We start from the raw sequence: 24,844 nt of genomic DNA, 5'->3' as shown, positions 1-24,844 counted from the left end.
GAGTAGAGGACATGATGTAGGGCATCACCACAGAGCCCACGCGACTCTTCTTTTTCTCCGCCAGCGAGCAGGGCTGGGTTGGGGGAGGGACACACAAATAGGATTAAACATCGTTGAGGGAACTTGGCAGGAGAGGAGCACAGAGTGACGGGCACAAAACACTGGTCCACAACAGACTGCCTAGAGAGGAAGATTTATGGCCCCGCACCAATATAATGCACACTCCGCTTTGAATGAGAGGAGTTTGATAGGGAGGCAAGGGAGCCAATAGCTTGAGTTGGCACCCTTGTACATTAAATTGAGTTTGCGGCTGGCAACTGACCAAGGTTATGACGCCGTAATGCTTCTCAACATTCTCCCGCATGTCCTGGAAGCAAGTCACCATGCGGGTGTGTAAGGGCTTCAGTTCCTCCGTCGACTTCTCCCCGTGGATGCGAATCCCATCTGCCAATACAGGAATCTAAGGGGAGAACGGGGGTAATTTAGCTGACGGTGGTTCCCAAACTTTTCAGCCCATGATCCAAAACAGAAATTAGATATTCGCCCCGGGACACAAACTACTGAAAATACAAGTCTCAACGTGTCGCGAAGTGACACGTTGTGAGCTTGTAGATCAGCTATTTTCACAAATATTTGTTCTAATTTATGGAATTTCTTACATTTCTTCATGACATTACTGAAAAAAATCATTGGATTTTGTTATCAATTCATGAAAAGAAATCAGACCAGTCTGAAGCGAGTGGTGCAACAGCACCCCCTATTGGTACTCTAAACATAGTAACATAGTCAAATAGACTAGTCCCATAGGGACAAAGCTGTTCCTTGGAGTGGTTGCACCACTCAAAAACCAAGTGTAGGAAACAAACAATTTGTCCACGACCCACAAATGGGTCCCGACCCACTGTTTGGGAAACAGTGATTTAGCAGATCTACAAGCTCTCACCGCTTGTACAGTGTCCTGTGACTTCGCAGGACATCGTAGTACAAAGAGTATAAATTATCCAATAGTAAACATGTTCTAGCGTTCAAGGCCGACAGCGGAGTCAGCGGATTTACCTGCAGGGCGATAAGATGTTTGAGGACCTCAATTTGTTCGAGGTCTTCCGGGTGGTCGTGAATGTAGGTGTCCGTGAAAAATGCCTTTAGAGATGGGATAAAATATTGTGGAAGTTAAGTAGCATTTTAGGATAACGTAAATACTAACAAATACAGCTTCGGGCAGCAGTTCCAGGTTACCAGAGCGTAACTACAAGGACACTCTCTGTCTAACTTTATGAATTAAATTATTTACTACACAAAACAAGCCAGAGCAATCACACCTACTGTAAGGTTCATGAGAGCCAGGAGTGTGTTGTGATCACTAGCATTTACTTCCAAATAAACAGAAGAGCTACTGTCTGATTAATTGTGATTCTTTATGAAAAAGTTGGTCTAACTACCTAATGTACAATCATTTACCAAATTATACATTATATTCAGATCTCCCAAGAATCCTATACACAACGATGTCTATTCATGAAAAGAAACTTGAAAAAAAAAGTCCCATCTGATTGCATTAAACAACTTTAAACTCAATTTGCCACTCAATTTGCCCCTCACTTTATGCATGCGTATAACCCTCTATATACGTATAATGGACTTTTGAATTCTGAATATCCTCTCTAGCTACTATTTTCAGCTTCGTATGTTGCTATAGTATCTGCTATTTCTTCATGAAACATTTTCAGAACCACGAGTTCTGAAACAACCGTGACAAACAACCTGGAAAAAAGCAAACCTTCTCATAGTTGGAGAAGCCTCCCATGACGGCGGGGTCAACGATGCCATTGAGCATCATGGACAGAGGGTGGACGGGCAGAGAGGGGTCACAGGCCTGCTGCTGCACCAGGTTGCTCAGCTTCTCATTGGCCAGCTCCATAGTCTCCACAGCGTTCTTCAAGGGACTGTTCTCCTCCTGACAGGCAGTGGTGAAGAAAGTACTAGTTGTTTTAGTTTGTGAGCTTGTAGATCAGCTATTTTCAAATATGGCCGAAATGTATATAGGGCTTAATGTACGTTTTGTAATAATCATGAAAATCTACAAAGTAACTAAAGTTTCAAATCAATGTAGTGGACAATAAAGTAAAAGTACAATATTTGGATCCAAGATTTAGTGGAGTAGAAGTTAAAGTATTGGAAATTGGAAATACTCAAGTAAAGTAAAAGATACTTCAAAACTGTACGTACAGTACTTAACACTTTTCCTGTTTCCTGCCAGCAATAATTCATTCCTTTACCCGTTGACCACCAGCATTTTTCCTGTGCAACCCTTACTTTGAAGGATCCAAAAAACGGAACCAGATGTTACTTACGATGTGTGTTGTGACGGGTGGGATTTGGCTTTTGGCTCTGGACCACTCTATATATATATATAGATCAGTTAAATAATGCCTGGGCTTGATGAAAATTGTTGCATGTAGTATCGGCTAGGGTATGGCATCAGCCAACATGTTCGTAGACCGCTGTATACTCCATATAAGAAAGCGGTGACAATGAATTGACGATAAATGACGAGAGATAACAGAGGAAGAGGAAAAAAGGGCGAGAGAACGGAGAAAAGTTGAGATTTGTATTAAAACGAGTAAGAAGGCTTTTGACATCGCTTCTTCTTACCACAGAGACAGATTTCACTTCGAACCATTTCAGGATTCCTGGGAAGCGATAGACGGTAATGTAGGTTGTTCTCTCGATCCACATGGTCTGTGGAGTGGAGACAGGATAGAATTATTCAACACACGAGGCTGTAATAATTTAACAAGTTTAATAATCAATCTCCAGTGTTAGGCCGTGTTGGATGGGAGTAGTAGTAATGGTAGATACGATATCCTTTCTTCATCGTGCACTCACGCCAGTTTATGAAAAAATAAACACATTACTCACTGCAAATTCATTGTCGGGGTCCTTTTCCCCTTTCCTGAAGGGTCTAGAATACTGGAACTGGTCCACTTCGTTGGATCTGTAATAGCTGTGAGAGAAAAGAGGAAAAAGGAAGAGTTTATTGGATCTGTAATAGCTGAGAGAAAAGAGAGGAAAAGGAAAGAGGGGACAATTAGAATCAGTGATTACCAAACTATTTAGCCCTCGACCCAAAAACAGAAATTAGACATTCTCCCGGGGACCCATACATCGCTTCGTGCCATGTTGTGAGCGTGTAGATCGGCTATTTTCACTATAGTTATTTTCTTCTAATTTATGGAATTTCTTAAGATTTTTATTTTATTTCTTCATGAAGTTATTTTAAAAAGAATCATTGAATTTTGGTTTAATTCATGAAACAGTTTCGCTTTTTTGGGGGGGAATATTTTGTGAAAATGTTTTTAAATAATAACAAAAAACTAAATTTAGGAAACAAAAACTAAAATAAAGGGAACCATACAAAAAGTGTCTGCGACCTACAAATGGGTCCTGTCCCAGTGTTAGGGAACCCAGTGTATTAGATCCAACCAGGCGCCATACCGTGGCCATATTATTCAGGGATCTTTATTATGAGAAAATAAATCATCATCACGTCAAGTCATCTATTGCGTACTTTAATATCTGCTCCGGAACCCCCTTGTCCTTGAACTGCTGTGGCAACGTGAGAACCGGCTTGACGCAAAAGCACTGGATGTCTGTTGTGGTTCAGTTAAGGACACAATAGGCTCGAGGAGTCAGCATCCAGCTGGGGCATCTTAATATTAAACTAGGGGCAGGTCAGGTTGTGGCCTCCTGGTGGCACTATAATAGGCCAATGTGAAAAGGGTGCCAGGGAGCAGTTGCCAGTTATACAGAGTTATACAGAGTATTCTGTCTTCTCTCCCAAGCTTGACGAATGAAATCTGCCACAACAAAAGCTCCTTTAGCAAAAGATATCTCCATATTTTCAGAATCATTTAACTCAAGGAAATCCCCACAGATAGAAGACATCTTGTTAATTAACCAGTATTTATCTTATGTCATCATATTCAGGGCAATAAAACAAAATGTAAGGCCATAGTATCCAACAGCAAAGTACTCCAGCTGGGGCCGCATAGCATGCATTATGTTCTGATATAACACAAGTAAACACATTAAAGTTTTTGTGTGCCGCCAAGTCTAATATAAGGATACGCTGTCCTGGGGAGTTGACGATGTTGTCACCAGGGGGCGCCGTGCTGGTCATCCGCACGGCGATGGGGAACTGGGAGAGCAGTTTGAGGCTGAAATCTTCCAGCCACTCGTACTCCTTACCTCGGTAGATGAAGATCTTGTTCTGCAGCACCACATTCATATTAGGGAACATTATATATTATTTACATATGAATAGAATATTACACGTCAACATGTATTACATTGTATTATACAAAATATAAGTCTGGCAATCTTCTGGTTGACAGGATAATAATATAGAATTTTCGAAAGCAGTGGCATACGTACATCTACTGTATGACTTGTATTGCACCTTGCCCCGAGTAGCATTTGAAAAAGCCAACTCACTGGATAAGAAGAGCCTCAAAAGACTTACAGTATTTCCACTAATTATTTTCTTTGAAAATAAGGTTGCCTTACCCGGAGGAAAGAGGGGAAACCAAGGCCATAGTATCCAACAGCAAAGTACTCCGGCTGGGGCCGCATAGCATGCATTATGTTCTGATAGAACTGGGCTTGCTGTTTCTGTGCATGGCAGTAGAGAAATGGGATGTAATGGAACAAAGAAATGTTTATTACAGATATTTTTATGTATTATTTAGCAACAATGAAAGCTTATTGTTGAGCTCAAAGGAACACAATTTTCTGAAATTCAGGCGAGGACCTGTGTGGATCAGTTTGATCTGATCAGGTTGGATCATTAACAGACAGAGGTTTTATCAAGAGTGCACATAAACCAGCTCAGACCACTGCCACAGCAGGCGCCGTCTGTCTGTGTGTGGAACTGGGTTGGCTAAAAGGGATTGCACACAATTCTGACAGCAACTCTTATCTCTTTCCCATTTCCTGGAGTTTTTTTTTTTTACATTGGCTTGGACAAACTGACATGCCAGTGTAGTCTAAACTAGGAGTGATGTTACAGTATGTGATGTTAAGACAAATCGAGTTACCGGGTGCATCATAGACGGCTCCTGTACAAGACCAGTCTTTGCTGGCACACAGAAACACCTAATTGAAAATACAACCCAGTGTGTCTTTCAAAGTTAATGTGATTAACTTCAGCTGTGTTTAAGCCATCCCACGAAAAGAGTCCACTCACTGAGACCGTCTACATGTTTAGTTATGTGCATTCGTTTTTGTATATATTTTTAATTTATGCATTATGTTTACTGAATATCCCAAAGCAACAGACTAATTACTATGAAACGTCTTCTCGTGTATAGTTTGCACATAAAACGAAAATCACGTAGTACGAATTGCTTGTATAAGAACTTTGCATTTGCACTACCGTCGATTAACTTTAGCACAGATTTGAGTTATTGACTCTAGGCATGCATTTTCTTACGTATATTTATTTATTTTTGGCAAACACTGTCTGCATACCAAATCTCTCCTTACAGGACAATACTATACTGTAGCTTTCGTTCAGTCAAACTTATTTAGATACAAGATTGTGCTACTTTTGTACAACTTCATGGCAGATTATGCTACTTTTGTACAACTTCATGGCAGATTGTGCTACTTTTGTACAACTTCATGGCAGATTGTGCTACCTTTGTGCTTTTACTCAAGTAAATGTTGAATTTCGGACTTTTACTTGTAACGGTGTATTTCTATATTGCCATATTGATACTTTTACTTAAGTAAAACATTTGAGTACTTTTTCCACCACTGCTAATTAGTATATACTACTAGAGGGCGGCAGTGGCTCAGGGGTAGAGTGGCCGGATGGGAACCACAAGGTTCCCAGTTCGAACCTGGGCTCCCCCAGAGTTAGTGTCGAAGTGTCCTTGAGCAAAACTCTGAATCCCTAATTGCTCCAGATGAGCAGGTTGGTGCCTTGCATGGTTTCCTCCGCCATCGGTGTATGAATGTGTGTGTATGAATGGGTGAATGCAATGCACAATCTATGTAAAGCGCCTTGGATAAAGGCGCTATATAAATGCACCATTTACCATTACTATGAATAGGTGTTCTTACCAGCAGCTGACTGAGCTCCATGTAGTCAAACATGTGGATCTCATGCATCTTGGCCAACTGTTTTCCCATCTCTATGGCCTTCTCCCACATCTGAAAAGACATGTGCGCTGCTCAATTAGCGGATTAAAAAAAACCCACATGAAACTTAAATGAGAAGAGAAAACAGCATAGTGTGATGATGCCCCATCTGTCAGTCTCTAAGGGCAGTCCTCAGTTAAAACACGCACGCACACACGCTGCCAGGTTGTTAAGTGCAAAAATAAATAAATGAAACAACTGGCAAGAAGCTCTGTAGTAAGTCAACAAGTGAAATATGGTTGTAATGCATCCAAAGAGCAGCATAGTTAATTCTGACTAGCTCTTGTGACAGTAGCCTCCTTCATGTTCTGCAAGAGGTTTGTAGGCTGGGAAGTTAAAAGGTCATGAAAAGGCCATGAAAACTCTCCTTCTCAAAACAACACCTAGATATCAGCTCAGATCAAAAATGTGTTTTAGTGAACCCTGGCATCCCAATTCTGGGCATGTCATAACATTCTGCAAAGATATGCAAACATTCGATGAAAATAGAGATTGCAGTGCGATGCGTGGTGAGCTTGTAGATTGGCTCTTTTCTGTGAAGATATTTGGTGTAAAGAGAAAAAAGAACGGACCAAGTATAGATGTCTAGGCACTAGAGGATCCCGGTCAAGAACGGTTTAAAAATGGTTCATGCTTACCTTGCCCTTGTCTAAGTAGCACATGATCTCCTGAAAGAGCCTCTCTTTCAGCTCCTGCTGGGTCCATATGTGTTGCCCGTCACGGGGTATCAGATGGGGCGCACATGGCTTGTCAGACCACTGACAGGGACAGGAAACACATTACTAGACATTCAACATTTAGACGGGCAGCGTTACTACCATTTTAATTCATTAAGACCTGGAACGCATCTGTGTCACTTGAACCAGTATTACATTAGCTGTTGAAAAATAGTGAAAATGTGTGCAAATCTTTGAATATACATGTATATCCTTTCCCAGCAAACATTTTTGACTCAAATATTTTAGGGATGCACAATATAATCAGTAGCATAATCGGAATCGGCCATAAAAATGCCATATCGTTATCGGATTGGTCTGAAAATAATCCAGATTAAAATAGCAAAAATAAAGTAAAATGAAAAATGTAAAAATTCATCAATGAGTTCAATATAAATCAAAGGTGTCTAGTACTGTACCTCTAGTCTAGAACAAAAGCCAAATCAAATATGGTGTAGAATCTTAAGTAAAAATAAACTTTAATTTGTGTACTCATCTCATTCAGTAGTCATTCAGTTGTGAAAACAGACCCTTGGAAAAGAGTATAGGCTATTTATTGATTGATTGAATACTGTATTAACAGGCTTTGGGCCAAGCCCCTAGGGCCTAGGCTTTTTTCCCCATTGTGGTCCTCTGTATAATATCGGAATCGGTCAGAGTCGGTATCGGCAGATATGACCCTGTAAATAATCGGAGATCGGATATCAGCCATAATTTCATAATCGTGCACCCTAAAATATTTGCTTCTGGGTCTGCGGCCAAAAAATACATATCATTCTGGGGGTCCTCGACATGAAAAGGTTTGAGCACCACTGACAGAAACATAGGTTTTTCAGAAAACTGGCAGGATTTAAAAAGACATTTGTAGAAATCGGGTCCTCAGGTCTTAATGGCTTAATAACAGCAAAAGGTTAGGCAGCTGAAACATCTCCTGGTCCTGGTGTTGGATGTTCAGCCATATGTGTTATATACTGTATAGGTTAGGCAGCTGAAACATCTCCTGGTCCTGGTGTGGGATGTTCAGCCATGTGTGTTATATACTGTATAGGTTAGGCAGCTGAAACATCTCCTGGTCCTGGTGTGGGATGTTCAGCCATGTGTGTTATATACTGTATACAGCTGAAACATCTCCTGGTCCTGGTGTGGGATGTTCAGCCATGTGTGTTATATACTGTATAGGTTAGGCAGCTGAAACATCTCCTGGTCCTGGTGTTGGATGTTCAGCCATGTGTGTTATATACTGTATAGGTTAGGCAGCTGAAACATCTCCTGGTCCTGGTGTTGGATGTTCAGCCATATGTGTTATATACTGTATACAGCTGAAACATCTCCTGGTCATGTGTGTTATATACTGTATACAGCTGAAACATCTCCTGGTCCTGGTGTGGGATGTTCAGTCATGTGTGTTATATACTGTATACTATATAATGTCATGAAGAAATCAACGAAAAAGCAAATAAATTCCATAAATTAGAAAACAAATGTTTAAGTAGTAGTGAAAATAGCCGATTTACAAGCTTGAAACGCGTATTTTCACTAGCTTGGGTCCCTGGGAGACATCAAATGTCTCCTTTGGGTCACAGGGAGACATCAAATGTCTCATTTGGGTCCCTGGGAGACATCAAATGTCTCCTTTGGGTCACGGGGAGACATCAAATGTCTCCTTTGGGTCCCTGGGAGACATCAAATGTCTCCTTTGGGTCACAGGGAGACATCAAATGTCTCATTTGGGTCCCTGGGAGACATCAAATGTCTCCTTTGGGTCCCTGGGAGACATCAAATGTCACAGGGAGACATCAAATGTCTCATTTGGGTCCCTGGGAGACATCAAATGTCTCCTTTCGGTCCCTGGGAGACATCAAATGTCTCCTTTGGGTCACAGGGAGACATCAAATGTCTCCTTTGGGTCCCTGGGAGACATCAAATGTCTCCTTTGGGTCCCTGGGAGACATCAAATGTCTCCTTTGGGTCACGGGGAGACATCAAATGTCTCCTTTGGGTCCCTGGGAGACATCAAATGTCTCCTTTGGGTCACGGGGAGACATCAGATGTCTCCTTTGGGTCACGGGCTAGAAGGTTTGGGAAGCACTGGACTATAGGAGAGCTGCTCACCTCCAGAAGCTCAGCATGCAGCAGCAGAGTGTAGGCTGCCTCCGTGTAGTTCTCACAGTCCAGGTGCAAGTCTCGCAGCTTGTAAAGGTACCTGGTTGGTTTGTGAGAACAGTATACCGTTAAGCAGGGGCGGAAAGAGTGCCAAAATATCCTACTCAAGTTGAAGTACAGTACTGTTACTTGTTGTGGGTCAACATCCTTCCAACCAATCCTTCTCAAAAGACTGCACTATGATGGAAGTAAGCAAGCCTGATCTGTGTTTTTAAATTGCTGTGTGATCCGGTCTAGATGTGGTTTCCGCGTTTTCTGCGTCGCTTTTTTTGGTCCCCCCATTTGTTTTTAGTCTTGCTAGTCGCTACGAGTTGGAATAAAATATGGATATACCAAAGAAACTATTCCAAGAGCTACTTGTCAGATTCATACGCCACATCAAGGCTTGTATTGGGTAGGTCCTAAAATTACGATGCCCTTGCACCTTGATCACAGGGAATTTGTGCACTTTGTGGTTTCCTGCCTGATGAGTACAACAGGACATAAGTTACCACCGCTCCCGACCGGATCATAAACCCGAAAATAAATGCTTCCCAGGCTATGATGAAAGAGGTTCAAAGAAACACTTCAATGGAATCTCCTGATTTTTCCATAACAGAACAGCATAACTATCTCTTGTAGAGTACGATACATAATCAAAAATCGAGTAAAGCAAAAGTAAAATGACGGATTTTAAATTTCAATAAAAAAGTACAAAAAAGCAACTTGATCACACAACGAGAGTACGATTTCCAAACCATCTGTGGGCCAACCAGTGTGCTTGTTTCATATCAACCCACTGTGTGGCCAACCAGTGTGCTTGTTTCATATCAACCCACTGTGGGCCAACCAGTGTGCTTGTTTCATATCAACCCACTGTGGGCCAACCAGTGTGCTTGTTTCATATCAACCCACTGTGTGGCCAACCAGTGTGCTTGTTTCATATCAACCCACTGTGGGCCAACCAGTGTGCTTGTTTCATATCAACCCACTATGTGGCCAACCAGTGTGCTTGTTTCATATCAACCCACTGTGTGGCCAACCAGTGTGCTTGTTTCATATCAACCCACTGTGTGGCCAACCAGTGTGCTTGTTTCATATCAACCCACTGTGTGGCCAACCAGTGTGCTTGTTTCATATCAACCCACTGTGTGGCCAACCAGTGTGCTTGTTTCATATCAACCCACTGTGTGGCCAACCAGTGTGCTTGTTTCATATCAACCCACTGTGGGCCAACCAGTGTGCTTGTTTCATATCAACCCACTGTGTGGCCAACCAGTGTGCTTGTTTCATATCAACCCACTGTGTGGCCAACCAGTGTGCTTGTTCACATCACTCACCGGATGTAAATGTCCTCTCTCTTCTTTTCTTTGTAGAAGTTCTATTAAAAAGGGAATAAAAAAATACACTTCAACATTAATTTATTACTCATTTTACTGTAGGTGTATACACCTCTGGTTAACTGGTAGCCCCCACCCCCGGCCAGTCAGCCTGTGGACCGTAACAGAAGTGGTGGGAAAATTACTCAAAATGTTTACAATTATCAATACTTTACCAAGTAAAATTCTGAGTACTTGAGTAAACGTACAAAAGTATCTGTATCAAAATGTAGTACCAAAATTAGAAAGCACTCATTATGTAGAATGTCCCGTTTGGCGTTTTGAAAAATAGCAAATCTACAAGCTCAATGTGTCGCATCACGACACATTGTGAGCTTGTAGATTGGCTATTTTCGAAAGGCCAAAAGGTTTGCAGGGATGAAGTTGTAAATGTACGTTTTGTAATTTACAATTTTCAAATAATTGTCGTGGAGTAAAAGTATAATATTTGCCTCTGAGCTTAGGTGCCTCTCACCAGCTTAGGTGGTTCGGGCATCTGGTTAGGATGCCTCTCGGGCGTCTCCCTAGGGAGGTCCTTGAGGCACGTCCCACTGGGAGGAGACCCCGGGGCAGACCAAGGCGCAGTTGGAGGAAAGACATCGACTCACTGGCCTTGGAATGTCTCGGGATCCCCCAGGAGGAAGTCATTGATGTTGCTCTCTATAGAGGGAAGTCTGTAACACTCTGGTGGAGCTGTTGCCCCCCCGACCCGATTACGGATAAGCGGTTGAAGATGGATGGATGGATTTGCCTCTGAGATGTAGTGGTAGTAGAGGTAAAAGTACTGAAAACTGGAAATACTCCAGTAAAGTTACAGTACAGTACTTCCACAACTGCGTACCAGAACGTTAACGGGGCAGCTCATGTGGTGCTCTGGGTGTGTGATACGTACCAGAACGTTAACGGGGCAGCTCATGTGGTGCTCTGGGTGTGTCATACGTACCAGAACGTTAACGGTACAGCTCATGCGGTGCTCGGGGCTCTCGTCCTGGGTGATGGTCCGGTACGCCAGCAGTTTCTCCAGCAGGCTGCTGAGCAGCAGAGCCAGCTCCTCTCCGGTCTGGGACAGGTATCTGTGGCGCCGACAGTGCTCCAGTAATCTGCAGAGCATAAGAGAACCCAGCACTGTGACAGGTATCTGTGGCGTCTGCAGTGCTCCAGTAATCTGCGCAGAATGAAGAGAACCCAACGCGCCGCCCGGCCGGCCCAAGTCGTTTTGTCCTCAAAATGGATCATTCAGAGTAGAGCTCAACAGGGGAGGAAGTGCATCTCTTCTACTGTTAACGACCACATCATATTCGTGCGGCGAATCCTGCTGTTTCTCTTTTGAAATGGCATGCAACACTGATGGGCTTCTATTGATTATAGGTACCGTATATGTCTGGTACTTAACAAGCTGCACCAATGGGCTCCTAGAAGCCTAGGTTTCAGAAAAAAAAAATATATATATATATATATATATATTGGTCAAATGAATTCTCATTACTACAATTAAATACATTTCATAGTAAAACTGTTTGAGCTTTCTTACATCTTCTCAAGCAGAAGTTTGTATTGTTCATCGCCGCGTCCGCCTTCCACCGCATGATCCAACTTAGTGATCAGTTCGTTCTCAAACTGGAGGGGTGAAAAAAAGGGGGTCCCATATTTGTTATCAGCTTTAATAATCAACACAGACACAATTAAAAAGTAGTGGCATTTTATTTATTTTTATTTTGTAGTTGTAGTTACCGTTTCAAATGTGCGTGCTGGGCTGAAATTGTGTTCACACTGCATCATGTCAAAGAAAATGGGAATGGTGGCCTTCCTCAGCTCAGGCTCTGGAACCAACGTGGCCTCTAGAATGGGCCCCACCATGGCAGGGATGAACTTCATTTTGTGGGGCCCTGAGAGAAATGCACAGTATAATCATCCAGGGATATTACACACACAGTGTAATTTCAGAAGGCAATAAGCTGCATCTTCACTTCTCAATAAATATGAGACAAAACTAATAAAGCGGTAAACAAAACCAACAAGGCACTGTGAAACTGGACAGTAAAACAATATTGTTTTGTTATTATTCTTATTACCGCTGGCCAGTGAATAAACAGTTCCGCAAATCTCTCTTGGAGAGTGCGATATTTTTAATGGACGGGTGCAAAAATATTCACCTAGATTATACCACATATCCCCCATCTTAAATCCAGTGACTTTCCTCATGTCTCCATACCTGCAGAAAAAATAAATTTAAATGTTACTTAACAGTCAAATAGAGAATGAATTAACATACACTTTATCGATCCCCAAGCCCCAAGGGGTGATTGTGACATTATATTAGCACGACTAGGAAACCAATAATAAAAACATACTTGTTCAGTATCTTATTCCGTTTCTCCGTAGAAAAGGATTCCAATTGCAGTGACTTGTGGGTGAGGAATGCCACGGTCAGATGAAAGTAGTGATTCCACAGCTGCAAGGGGAGCCAGATTTTCAAACATAATTACCTTGTCATAGCATTGCCTTTCTCGATTACTAATTCATCAGAACCTCTACCCCAAGAAGGTTGGATAAGGGGAAATGCAAATAATCCAAACATACATACACACATACAGTACATACATACAGTGGTGGAAAGTATCTAAGTACATTTACTTAAGTACTGTTTTGAGGTATTTGTGCTTTACTTGAGTAATTCCAATTTCCAATACCTTTACTTCTACTCCAGTCTCCACTACATCTCAGAGGCAAATATGGTACTTTTACATCACTACAATTATTCAAAAACTTTAGTTACTAGTTACTTTGTAGATTTTGATTATTATTAGAAAACATACATTAACCACTTAAGCCCTATATACCTTTTGACCATTTGAAAATTGCTGATCTACAAGCTCACAATGCGTCGCATCGCGAGGCATACATACATACATACCTGCAATTCAAAGTGAGCCTGGTCTAGGAAGTACATGTTGAGGACCTCAGAGTACTGGTTGATGGCCCTGCGGAAAACCTGCATCTGCAGCAGGTTCATGGTCATCCAGTCAGCGGGGAAGACATTCCCCATCAGGTCCTTAAACATGATGAATGTCTCCATGAGAAAGTCCTGAAGGCAATGGAGGGGAGAGCAGTTAGTTTAACATACATCTTATGCTTCGGGCATTTAGGCTGGCATTCTCATCCAGACTATCCGACTCAGAACAGGTGTAACTGCAAAACGAGCCTGAATAAATTCTGAGACTGCAAACATTACAAAGAAACCAATAGTAAGGAGTTTCACAATCAGGCCCTTAAACATGATGAATGTCTCTATCAGGAAGTCCCAAGGGCAGAGAAAGAGCAATCAGCTTAACACAGAGGTATGTTTAAGGCCTTTTAAGCTGACACACTTATACAGTGTGGCTTTGAACAGGCACACAACTGTAGCATAAACTTCATGTCCTAGGTCATTAACACTTCAAGAGGCCAATATAGTAAGAAATACAAAGGTTAGTCTAAAATAGATGGCGGGCCTAGATAGTTCCTGTGATCCTAAAATGATCATGCGAGGCAGATTGTGCTACGGATAAGAAATAAGAGACAAGAACTGAGAAGTGGGATAGAGTGATTCTTTGTCAAATAAAGACGAGCGCAAAATGAGAAGAGGAAGATAATGGGGATGAAATCGGTTGGATGGTGAAACGCTGTTATTTGTTTGTTTGTATACACGCACATAGATACAAACATATATAATATCATTATACACACACACACACAAACTCAACCTTTTACATTTTTTTAAACATGACCAGGTCAACCAAAGTGATATACAAGTTAAAAAAAACAAAGAGCAACAATGCAATATAAGCAGACATTAGCATACAATGAAATAAGCACAAACAAACAATAGCACCAGTGAGTGAAAACAGGGCTACATCAGCCGACTGTCACTGAAGGCCCGGGAAAAGAAATAAGTCTTTAGCAAGAATTTAAAAAATAGCTATCGACTGCGCGGCTCTGATGTGTATAGGCAAATTATTCCTGAGCTGCAGGGGCTCTGGAATAATGTATGCATGTACACACTGTATAATATACTATAGTACACTATATGGGCTGCAGCGATTCATTATTTTCTTAGCGATTAGTTTCGTTAGTTTGTCTCGAGAAGTGTGTTTTTATCTCCACCAGGCCGGAATGGCTCGGGGCAGCTATATGTGTGTCTGTCCGTGTGTGTCTGTGTGTGGCCGTGAGCAGATCATTTGGAGTGCTGCATGGATTATTCAGCATAAGGCTTTGAACATTTCTCCATTTTCCCCTGAATTCCTTGGATCATGACATGACACAAACATTTTGCTACTACTACAGATTTTATCCAAAACTCAAATAGATACTAAATAGGGATTATCTCTGGAGTTATGGTCACTCAAGATTTATTAGTCAGATATGTCATATTCCACTCCTATTGGCCAGTATAGCGCAAAAAAAAGGAAAAAAAGCAATAAATCATGAATTTAGTGTACGATCTCCCCTATATTTGAATTACACAGGGCCTCCAAACAACACAGAGCCAAAAGTGATTTCACTTACAGTACACTCATGGCACTACAAATGCTACAAATGTCACCGTCAGACACAAATGTTCTAGCGAGTCATGTGATATTGACCATCAAAAAACTGTGTCTTGATACTCCATACAGTTTGCCTGTAATACATTGCTTTCATAAATTTGTGGGCTGGGACTATTGCTTACAAAAAACACCATACATCATGAACTAAATCATCCCCAAATTGGAATTGTATGGCTTCTATAGCGCACCTCCAAGATTGCATTCAGTACTCCCTTTAAGGAGCGCCACAAATGCAAATATATTAGGGCTGTCAAAGTTAACTCGATTAATCGCAATTAACTCACCGTTATGTTAATCGTGATTAATTATTTTAATCGCAATGAATCGCATAATTATTTATTTTACCTATATGGCCTACATACTGTATCGTTTAGGTCAGGATACAGCTCTCCATGTCCGTCAGCATGCTCCTTCCCAGCAAGCACGGTCAGGAGACAGGACCTGGAGTGACGTCTCGATTGGGTCCAAATCAAGTCAAACCAAGACTATCAGATCTGGCTGATTTCTGACTTGGTCAGATTTTTTCCCTTTCTTTTCACCATGCTCTTGTTACTTGAACATTCTGGACAGTATGTGTATGCATTTTTGCATAAAGCAAAGCATTTGTCTATGCCCATGTTGATAAGAGTGTTAAAAACTTAAATAAAATATCTGTTTAGGGTAAATTTAGAACAGATAAAAAATATGCGATTAATTTGCGATCAGCGATTAATCAGATTAAATATTTTAATCGATTGACAGCCCTAAAAAAGAGAGAGAGAGAGAGAGAGAGAGAGAGAGAGAGAGAGAGACATGCACGCACGCACGCACACACACACATGAAAATGCCAAACTTAACGGAGCCAGTCCAAGGGATCTCACCAACAGCTAAGGAACAGATAACCGTAATGCAGGTCAATGTGAGTCCAGTGACATCCTTATCATGTCAGTCTGATTCTTTGTGTTAAATGTCTATAATCAATATTCACTTAAGAAACGGTAACTAGCCCAGCTGGTTCGATGCCAGCAATTGACGAGATGCCTCCGGAACAGATATAGGAACAAGAGGGGTGGTGGGGAGGGGACGGCACACTCACAATGATATCTTGTCTGGTCTTGAAGGTGCTGATGTAGTGGGCGTAGTGCAGGTCATCCATCTGTCTCAAGATGGCCGTCATGCAGGCAAGGTAGTGGCCCTGCCCAAATCACAGAGAGCAGCCATATCATAGTCTGATGTATGCGTCTGCGACATGTCGCTCAACCAAACAAAAGTTGTCCAACAATACGCCGTGTGACATTTTGAGCCGCCCGAGTATAGAAGTGTGTCGTGTTTAATTTCATTGTCCAAACCAGGGGTGGGCAACTGGCGGCCTGGGGGCCACATGCGGCCCCCACCTTCACTTAATGCAGCCCTCAGGTTAATGTCAGAATACTGGTTTCAGCTGATACAATTCCACAACATGCAAACATGACCCGCTTTAATTACTTCAGTCTAAATTAGTAGCTCAATGCTCAACACAAGTATAATTAAAGGCATTTGAAATTACATAAACATTTTTAATTTTCAGGATTCCAATTCAAAAATAGCAAAAATATAAGATTTCAATTCGAGTATAGCAAAAATAGCCGATCTACAAGCTCAAAACGCGTCGCAGACAGTATATGGCCCTAGGGAGTGAGTGTGGAAACATAGTGGCCCTCTCCATGGTCAAAGTTGCCCACCCCTGGTCCAAACAATCAGTGCCTTACAATGAGAAGTGAAGATCTGCTCATGCTGATGACGGTGCGATTTACTCTGCGAAGCAACCTCTCCATTATCATCTGGACGTGCATCCTGGTGGGACCCTGCAGCGACAAAACAACACAACCTGTGTATTATATTACTATAATTTAAAAAAAATATATAGGATTAGGGTTAGAGTTGGAGATATGCCTGATTTTTGAGTGGTGTAAACCACTCCTACAACTGGCTTTGTTAGTTTGTCTGTCTGTCTGTCTGTTCGTACCAAAAAATGTGCATGGTTGCTATGGTCACCCAGTTCACACGGGTGTGATTTCATTACGTCAGACATTACGTCAGACCACAGCTGATCAGTCTATATAAGACCTTACACCACTCAGTGCACACGGGTGTGATTTTTTATTATAGTTACGTGCAGGTGTCGCACATAAATAGCTGATCTATAAGCTGATCTACAAGCTCACAATAGCTGATCTACAGGCTCAGAACGCGTATGTTCAGTGTGTGACACCTCAAGTAAGTACAGTATGACTCAGTCTTTAGGTTGTTGTTCAAAAAGGTCAAATCGGCATTCATAGTCGGCATAAAATCTTGCCGTGCTCAGCCTCACGCTAGGGCAAGAATTACATGACAAAATTCCAGGCCTGGCTCACATGTACAGTAATACAAAGGCGTACGTGTGCACACCTACTGCATGTTCATGGTAGTCAACCCATTTAGATCAAGCTGTTGAAAAATAGCAGATCTACAAGCTCATAGTGCGGTACAGAGTGCCACACTACGAGCTTGTAGATCTGCTATTTTTGAAAAATCTTAAAAAACGTGTGCAAATCTTTGAATATATATTCTTGCAGTGAACGTTTTTAACTCATATCTTTGCTTTTGGGTGGTCCCTGGGACAACATATTTGGGCGGTCCCTGGGACAACATATTTTGGGTGGTCCCTGGGACAACATATTTTCAGATAGGGGTCGGCGGCCAAATACATATAACTTTTGGGGGTTCTTGACATGAAATAGTTTGAGAACCACCGACAGAAACATAGGTTTTTCAGAAAACTGTGATGATTTAGAAGACATTTTGTAGAATGTAGTCCTCCGACGTCTCACCACGTCTTTGCGATCCAAGATGTCCAGCACATGACTTAGTAGCTGGATACAGGCCTCGTGGTCGGGCTTGTTGGAGTGGTCATCCAGCTGACCACTTAGCTGGTCAGTGACGAGCGGCAAGAGAACATCTCGACAGTCTACGGGGGTGAAGCAGAGACACGTTGCCATCACGGAGCTGTACATTAGCAGGCGGGAGAAACTTGTCATCTTGTAGTTTTTTTTTACCATTTCCCGTTCATTTCAAGAGAAATGTTATTAGCCCATTAACCCATTCAGGCCTGACGTCGAAATTTTAAAAACAAAGTTTTCTAAATCATGACAATTTTCGGAAAGATTTGAGGCACATTTTAACGATTTTTCAAAAATAGCAGACCTACAAGTTCATAGCGCGCCACTCGGTGGCGCGCTATGAGCTTGTAGATCTGCTATTTTTCAATAGCTAAATTATAACATAATGTTTAAAACACCAAAAGGGGTTCCCGCCCCAAAATGGGTTAATGGTTAATGTGGTTAAACGCTAACGTGACATGGATGCGTTCCAGGTCTCAATGGATTAAGACCTGGAACGTCTATGTGTCACCTTAGCTTTTAACCACCTTAACCATTATTTTAAACTTTAAGCTGTTGAAAAATAGCAGATATACAAGCTCATAGCGCGACGAGCTTCCATTTTTGAAACATCTTGAAAATGTGTGCAAATCTTTGAATCTTTCACAGCGAACACTTTAAACTCCAATCTTTGCTTCTGGGGGTCCCTGGATCAAAATATTTTGAGATGGGGGGTCTGCGGTAAAGTATAGATCATTCTAGGGGTCCTTGACATGAAACGGTTTGTGAACCACAGACATAGAAACATTTGTTTTTCTGAAAACTCTGAGGTCTTTTTTGCCATTTCCTTCTCATTTCAAGAGAAATGTTATTAGACTCAAAACATGTTTGAGCCTGCTCCTCCTACCTGGCTGTCTGAAAAGGTCACTCTCTACCATTTTACACATGCAGCCCAGCTTCTGCCGCACGAGCTGAGAGTCAGGAATACTCTCTATGAACTTGGTCAGGAGGACGCTAGAGGAAAAAGACGAGTTATGGTAAAGCAGTGGAAAATGCTACGATATCAGAAGCAGTTACAAGTCATACATTATGAGTGGCAGAGAATTAGGTTGAAGTTGATAGGATTAGGTATTCAATGCATTGTTCGTTTGGAATTTTGAAAAGCTGCATCCACAACCGGCTGAATTTTTGCGGCACGTTGTATTTTGAAAGTGCATGTGGGGTCGGTTGATTTATCACAGCTGGTACTATTTCTCCTCGATGATGATGGACAGACATGACAAGTAATTTTACTGCAGACAATATAAATTAACTATTCCGTAACCCCAGTTTCTCTGAGAAAATGACTGAGGTGTCTCACCATGGGGAATGCTCTCTGCATTTTCTTCAGAAGCCGCTATATCATTATTCTAGCCCAGTATTGGCAGTTTTAAATTATTAACTGCCGGAGTTTCTCTAGAACAGTCTGCAAACACTGCCAGTATTTTTGACTAATCTTTCAAGACCCCCCCCCCCCCCCCCAATGCACAATGTTCCGTTCTTTCATTATTGACAGTTGAATATAAGCAGAGACATTTATTTTTGTAAAATCCTATAATAGGTTTTGATAGGTGATCAATTTGTTTTGATCAATCATGTTTTTGTCTCCACCAGCCGAAGGCATGGGGAGAGTATGTTTTGCACTCCGTCCGTCCGTGTGTGTGTGTGTGTGTGTCTGTCCGTCTGTTACCAGCTAATCTCCGGCACCGCTGACACGGTCGATGCCAAACTTTGTACACACACTCCCTGGATGCCAACAACGAACCTCTGCCCCACATTTTCCAGAACGGCCTGTTATAGCGCCACCATGAGGCAGCGTTTCACATTTTTACCTATAACTGCACCAATCTGCGTGAAACGTTGCATGCACACTCCCTAGAGGCCAAGGACAAACAATTTGACCTGCATTTTTCTGCCTTTTATAGCACCACCAGTACGCCGACTTTTGTAAAACACATTTTTTTATGTACTCCTCCAGATTCTGTCGAAAAATCCCGCAAATTGTTACACAGTATCTCTATAGTCATGTGCTCAAGATCTGTCATATATTTCATATTCCATCTTAATTGGCTGCTTGCAGAATTGGCCCGTTTTGAACAAAAAGACTTAAATCATGAATGCAGTGTGCAATTTACGTGAAATGTACGTGACATTTTTCACGCACATTCCTACTAGACTGAGGAACAAATCCCACCCTTTTCACATTGGCTTGTTATAGCGCCACCAACAGGTGGACACATTTTTGGAACAAAATGCCTCAAATCATCCAATTGCCATCAAAGCGTAAGAAGAAACCCTTTTCACATTGGCCTATTATAGCGCCACCAGGAGGCCATAACTTGACCTGTGGCCCGAGGGGTACTTTTTCTAGTTTCCGGTTGTTGTCTGATCCGTAGATTAACTCACAGGTAGCGGAAGAACGCCCTCTACCGTAAACACTGAAAACACCAAACGACGCCGTCTATAGTGGTGAAACGTTGGATTTGAAATGACGTCCATAGACGTCATTGGCCCGGTGCCCTCATTCAAGATAAGTTCACCTCTTCCTCACCGTATGCTTTTCAGCTCTTTTGCAATGTCAAGCATTCCATGGTATGAGCTTGCAGGCTTTATTGGTCTGCTACTTCTTTCAGCCTTGTGTGTTCCCAGCGGGGAAACTTGGCCATAAGGAATATCCTTCATTCTTCAAGAGATACTTTGATACACCCTTGTTGTAATTAAGAGTAGATATTCTCAACAACATCCAGAATATCTTCCTCGCTAGCCGCAGCTGTTGCCAGTATTCGACAACGGGAGAACGGTGTCTAGCTGCTCAGACCAGCTAGGCCAGTGGTTCCCAAACTATTTAGCCCGTGACCCAAAAGAGAAATACAATGTCTTCCAGGGACCCAAACGAGTGAAAATAGCAGATCTACAAGCAGAGCAGATAGCAGATTTACAAGCTGACGCATACAAATGTGTCCGCGACCCACACATGGGTCCTGAGTCCCAACCCAGTGTTTGGGAAGCAGTGAGCTAGGCAGCCTCCCTTATCAGGTTGCAGCCAGGCAGGTTAGCCTGCCAGGCTGCCACAGAGGCTCTTTGAGGTAAAAACAGCCACAGTGTTCACAGGAGCAGAGAGAGGAGAGTGAGGACAGTGCTTCCTGTAGGGGCATGTTGCAACTCGAGTCATGAAACCCACGCTGTATGAGTGTCCATCCATGAGACTTCGCAACCACCAAGAGCACAGTATATAGGGGCTGGCAGAAACACACAGTAGCCAAGCGAGAGGCTATTAGTGTGTAACTAAACGAACACTGTGTCAGTTGCGTGGTGGCAGCCAACGCGCTCAGCCTCAAACTTCTAACACTTACACAGTCAAGGGAGTAGGAAGTTTGGAACCAACCAATACGGTAGCGCCCACCCAGTGACCAAGGGATTAGCTCACTTTGTTATGCTGTTAAGCTACTGTAGGCATGCAAGTTGGCAGAGAGTAGTCTGCTCGCTTTCTGAGTGACGCAAGAAGAGCCATTTGAATGACCAGTAACACAGGCCCTTTTGGCTGACTGCCGGCCAGTGCTGGCTGGGATCATGATGTAAGGTAAATGCGCGCACACGCACGCACACACGCACGCAGTGAGTTAACCCTAATGTATTTAACTGTATTTCAACTGGACTTCATTGAGTTAATCGGCTGTTTGGCTAGTAACCGGTCCTTATGGAAAGCATTGCTATTAGCCAGACACAAAGTGGGTCCCTATGTTTGGGCAACATCAATAAACGGGCTTCTGAGGATGACACAGAGAGCATTCCCCATAGTGAGACACTGAAAGAGTTTTGAAAGAGACCACATACTTTGCTGTAGAAGAGTAAATATTGAAATTTGCATTGAGCCGTGACAGGCAATTATCATATTTTTCCATTTTTGAAAAACCTGGAGGGAGTTACCTGAGCTCAATGGGATCAAAGACACTCTGAATGTCATTAATGATGCTTGGGAGGTATTTCAGTATTGCCCCCTAAAAAGACAATCAACAGTTCCCATGAGGACATGAAACAAAGAGTTTGCTGGCATCAATTTTGTTAAACATCTACATCCATTTTCTGATCAAACACAGCCAGGAATTAAACAATAACGCTTTCTTGGCCTAATATAGACTATAGAGTACCAATTTACTGTGCAAAAATGAAATCAACTAAACTTCTAAAAGACCCTACCTTAATCTTCACTCCCTCATCTAGTGGTCTGTCCATAAGTGTGTTGAAGGAGAGGAAGAGTGTGCGAATGGAGTTGAAGAATGCATCCCCGTCCTCACTGTGCCCATAGAACCTAAAAAAGCACAATGTCGGACATCATGTTATATACGGCAACTGGTGGTGTTCACCAATAAAGTGATTGTTAAGATACATTCAAAAGATGCTTGCTGATAACTTGTGATAAGTCATGGGTTACTGTGTCAAGTCTTGAGGTATCCAGGGAGTTAGTTTGCTACCTTTCTTGTTTACTTCTTAGTATGTATCTTAGTTAATACACCGGTATTGGTAACTACTACACAAGTGTTGATAAGTAATCCCATATAACATTCTTAAATCACATGATTGTAACAGCAATGGTCCAGATACCTTAGGTACAGAACCCGGGACTGGACAATGAATCTGAACAGGTACTTGAGGGCCTTGAGTGCTGCATAGAGTCTCTCTGAAAGGGCAGGCTCCTCAGCATGGCCAACATAGAAGTTCAATACCTTGGTCAGCTTCCTGAGAAAGTAGCAGTGGTGGAAAAGATACTCACATGTATTACTTAACCCATTCAGGCCTGACGTCGAAATTAAAAAAAGAAAGTTTTCTAAATCATGACAATTTTCGGAAAGATTTGAGGCACATTTTAACGATTTTTCAAAAATAGCAGACCTACAAGTTCATAGCGCGCCACTCGGTGGCGCGCTATGAGCTTGTAGATCTGCTATTTTTCAATAGCTAAATTATAACATAATGTTTAAAACGCTAACGCTAACGTGACATGGATGCGTTCCAGGTCTCAATGGATTAAGTAAAAGTACCAAAAGTATAAAGTAATCTTTATGCAGAATGTGCCATAATTTATTTTTAAATATATAAAAATAGACGATCTACAAGCTCACAATGCGTTGCATCGCAACGTACTGTATAGTAATGTATATAGGAATAATGTATATAGAAATGTATATAGGGCTAAAGTGGTTACTGTATGTTTTGTAATAATCCAAACCTACAAAGTCACTAGTAACTAAACAGTTTTCAAATAATTGTAGTGGAGTAAAAGTACAATATTTGTCTCTGAGATGTAGTGGTGTAGAAGTAAAAGTATTGGAAATTGTAGTAACAGTAAAGTACAAATACCTCAAAATGGTACTTAGGTACAGTACTTAATTAAGTAAATGTACTTAGTTACTTTACACCATTGGAAAGTAGAGACATCAAGGTATGCCGGTAATTGTGTGTGGGTGGAGGAGCTGGGCAAACATGAGAAGTGATAAAAATATATAACGGCCTGTGGGGGTGTGTGCCACAGCAGAAAGATGGAACACTCACATGTAGGCCAAAGTGGCACTGAAGTGCTTGTTAATGTACGTTTCGAGAACCGGATTAAAGTGCTGGAACTTGATGTCGCCAATCAGTGTGATTATGAACACCTGTTCAAGAAAACGGAACGATATGTCAGAATCTTAACCCGAGACATACCGCTTGAAATGATAAATTAATCAGCGATAAACCACAGCAACATAAGAGTGGAACACAGGAATAAGAGTTAAGTCAAGAACCAATACATTAATTAAATAAAATAGGTAGGCTTAGGTTCTGACACAAGGCATCTGCACTGTGTCCCTGAATACTACTCTAATCTAGTAAGATATTACGTCTTAAGTCTTGTCAGACAAGTCAGTGAGAAACTCACCAATGCGTCGAACACCAGGGTATCATAGGTGTCTTTTTCAGAGGTCTCCATCATGATGTTAAAAAGCGCATCTAGAGTGTCCTGAAGAAACTGAGCATAAAACACATGGGCATTTTAAACCTTCTATAAAACAAACAAAGTTATTTGCTGTGCAATCTGCGAAGCACACGTTTTACCTTGACAATCTCTGCACCCTCAACCTCCATTAGGCGATGAAGATTCTGCTCCAAGTTCTCAGGGTTAGATCTCCAGTTTAACAGGCCAAGTAGATCCACTGGAATGCATCACCACACCGGGAAAGATGGGTGTTAATACTTCTCATTAAAGTTTAATTTACTGCATGAGAATCAAGGTTCGGGGATGCAGCTCATTAAAACCTAATCAAATCCGCATCAATCAACATTAACACATCAGCAAATTATTAATAACATCGATAAGCAAAGTGAATTTCAAGCCACTCTTGGAAGGGAGAGGGGGTCTTGCTATCAATCCTAGACCCTGCTGCGTTGCATTAACAGCATGAACCCTAGCATCCCTTTTCTATGGAAAACATTTCTTTTCCATGGAGAAAATAGCAGGTTCATAACAGGTTGCAACACATTGAGAGCTAGGGGGTAAAAGTAGAGGGCCTATGCCTAGTATACACCCCTGGGGGTTCTCCGGTCAACAAACTGAGAGGGTTCTTCCAGTCACTACTGAGAGGGCTTCTCAGTAGTGACTAAAGCTACTACTTTAATTAATGAATAGACACTGAGCCCCACCCCACAATAGTAATTGTCCAATTAATTATTAATTATTACTAACTTAACAACCGTTGCTAACCGTAACTACCATTGACAAAGGACACACTCCGATTCATACCAAAGTAAGTCAGACATCTACAAACAATACATTTGCGATCCCACGTCAGTGTCCCGACCAATGGATCATCAAAAAAATAAAACAATGGTGTAATAGCTGTAGGGCAAATATACCAGTGAAAGGTTA

At 41.9% G+C, this 24,844-nt stretch overlaps 1 protein-coding gene across 2 annotated transcripts in view; it reads right to left on the bottom strand.

Moving 5' to 3' along the window:
- Positions 1 to 24,844, bottom strand: part of dock5 (dedicator of cytokinesis 5) — a 54,538-nt gene that overhangs the window by 5,883 nt on the left and 23,811 nt on the right. For both annotated transcript variants that reach the window (XM_079516507.1, XM_079516508.1), the window contains exons 19-47: positions 24,034 to 24,131; positions 23,858 to 23,947; positions 23,494 to 23,594; positions 22,546 to 22,680; positions 22,141 to 22,252; positions 21,871 to 21,941; positions 18,812 to 18,918; positions 17,857 to 17,993; positions 16,756 to 16,851; positions 16,104 to 16,202; positions 13,356 to 13,526; positions 12,793 to 12,893; positions 12,595 to 12,653; positions 12,173 to 12,327; positions 11,973 to 12,058; positions 11,385 to 11,541; positions 10,403 to 10,443; positions 9,033 to 9,123; positions 6,843 to 6,962; positions 6,127 to 6,216; positions 4,567 to 4,671; positions 4,129 to 4,270; positions 3,569 to 3,650; positions 2,920 to 3,004; positions 2,653 to 2,739; positions 1,778 to 1,954; positions 1,057 to 1,140; positions 323 to 460; positions 1 to 73 (exon numbers count right to left, since the gene is read on the bottom strand). The exon at positions 1 to 73 is cut by the window's left edge and continues 103 nt beyond it. In XM_079516507.1, coding sequence (XP_079372633.1) covers positions 1 to 73; positions 323 to 460; positions 1,057 to 1,140; positions 1,778 to 1,954; positions 2,653 to 2,739; positions 2,920 to 3,004; positions 3,569 to 3,650; positions 4,129 to 4,270; positions 4,567 to 4,671; positions 6,127 to 6,216; positions 6,843 to 6,962; positions 9,033 to 9,123; positions 10,403 to 10,443; positions 11,385 to 11,541; positions 11,973 to 12,058; positions 12,173 to 12,327; positions 12,595 to 12,653; positions 12,793 to 12,893; positions 13,356 to 13,526; positions 16,104 to 16,202; positions 16,756 to 16,851; positions 17,857 to 17,993; positions 18,812 to 18,918; positions 21,871 to 21,941; positions 22,141 to 22,252; positions 22,546 to 22,680; positions 23,494 to 23,594; positions 23,858 to 23,947; positions 24,034 to 24,131 — 3,090 coding nt within the window. The remainder of the gene's footprint in view (positions 74 to 322; positions 461 to 1,056; positions 1,141 to 1,777; positions 1,955 to 2,652; positions 2,740 to 2,919; positions 3,005 to 3,568; positions 3,651 to 4,128; positions 4,271 to 4,566; positions 4,672 to 6,126; positions 6,217 to 6,842; positions 6,963 to 9,032; positions 9,124 to 10,402; positions 10,444 to 11,384; positions 11,542 to 11,972; positions 12,059 to 12,172; positions 12,328 to 12,594; positions 12,654 to 12,792; positions 12,894 to 13,355; positions 13,527 to 16,103; positions 16,203 to 16,755; positions 16,852 to 17,856; positions 17,994 to 18,811; positions 18,919 to 21,870; positions 21,942 to 22,140; positions 22,253 to 22,545; positions 22,681 to 23,493; positions 23,595 to 23,857; positions 23,948 to 24,033; positions 24,132 to 24,844) is intronic.

The sequence above is a fragment of the Electrona antarctica genome, assembly GCF_951216825.1.
Source record: "Electrona antarctica genome assembly, chromosome: 12".
Lineage (NCBI taxonomy): Eukaryota > Metazoa > Chordata > Actinopteri > Myctophiformes > Myctophidae > Electrona > Electrona antarctica.
This window is presented reverse-complemented; position numbering and strand designations above follow the sequence as displayed.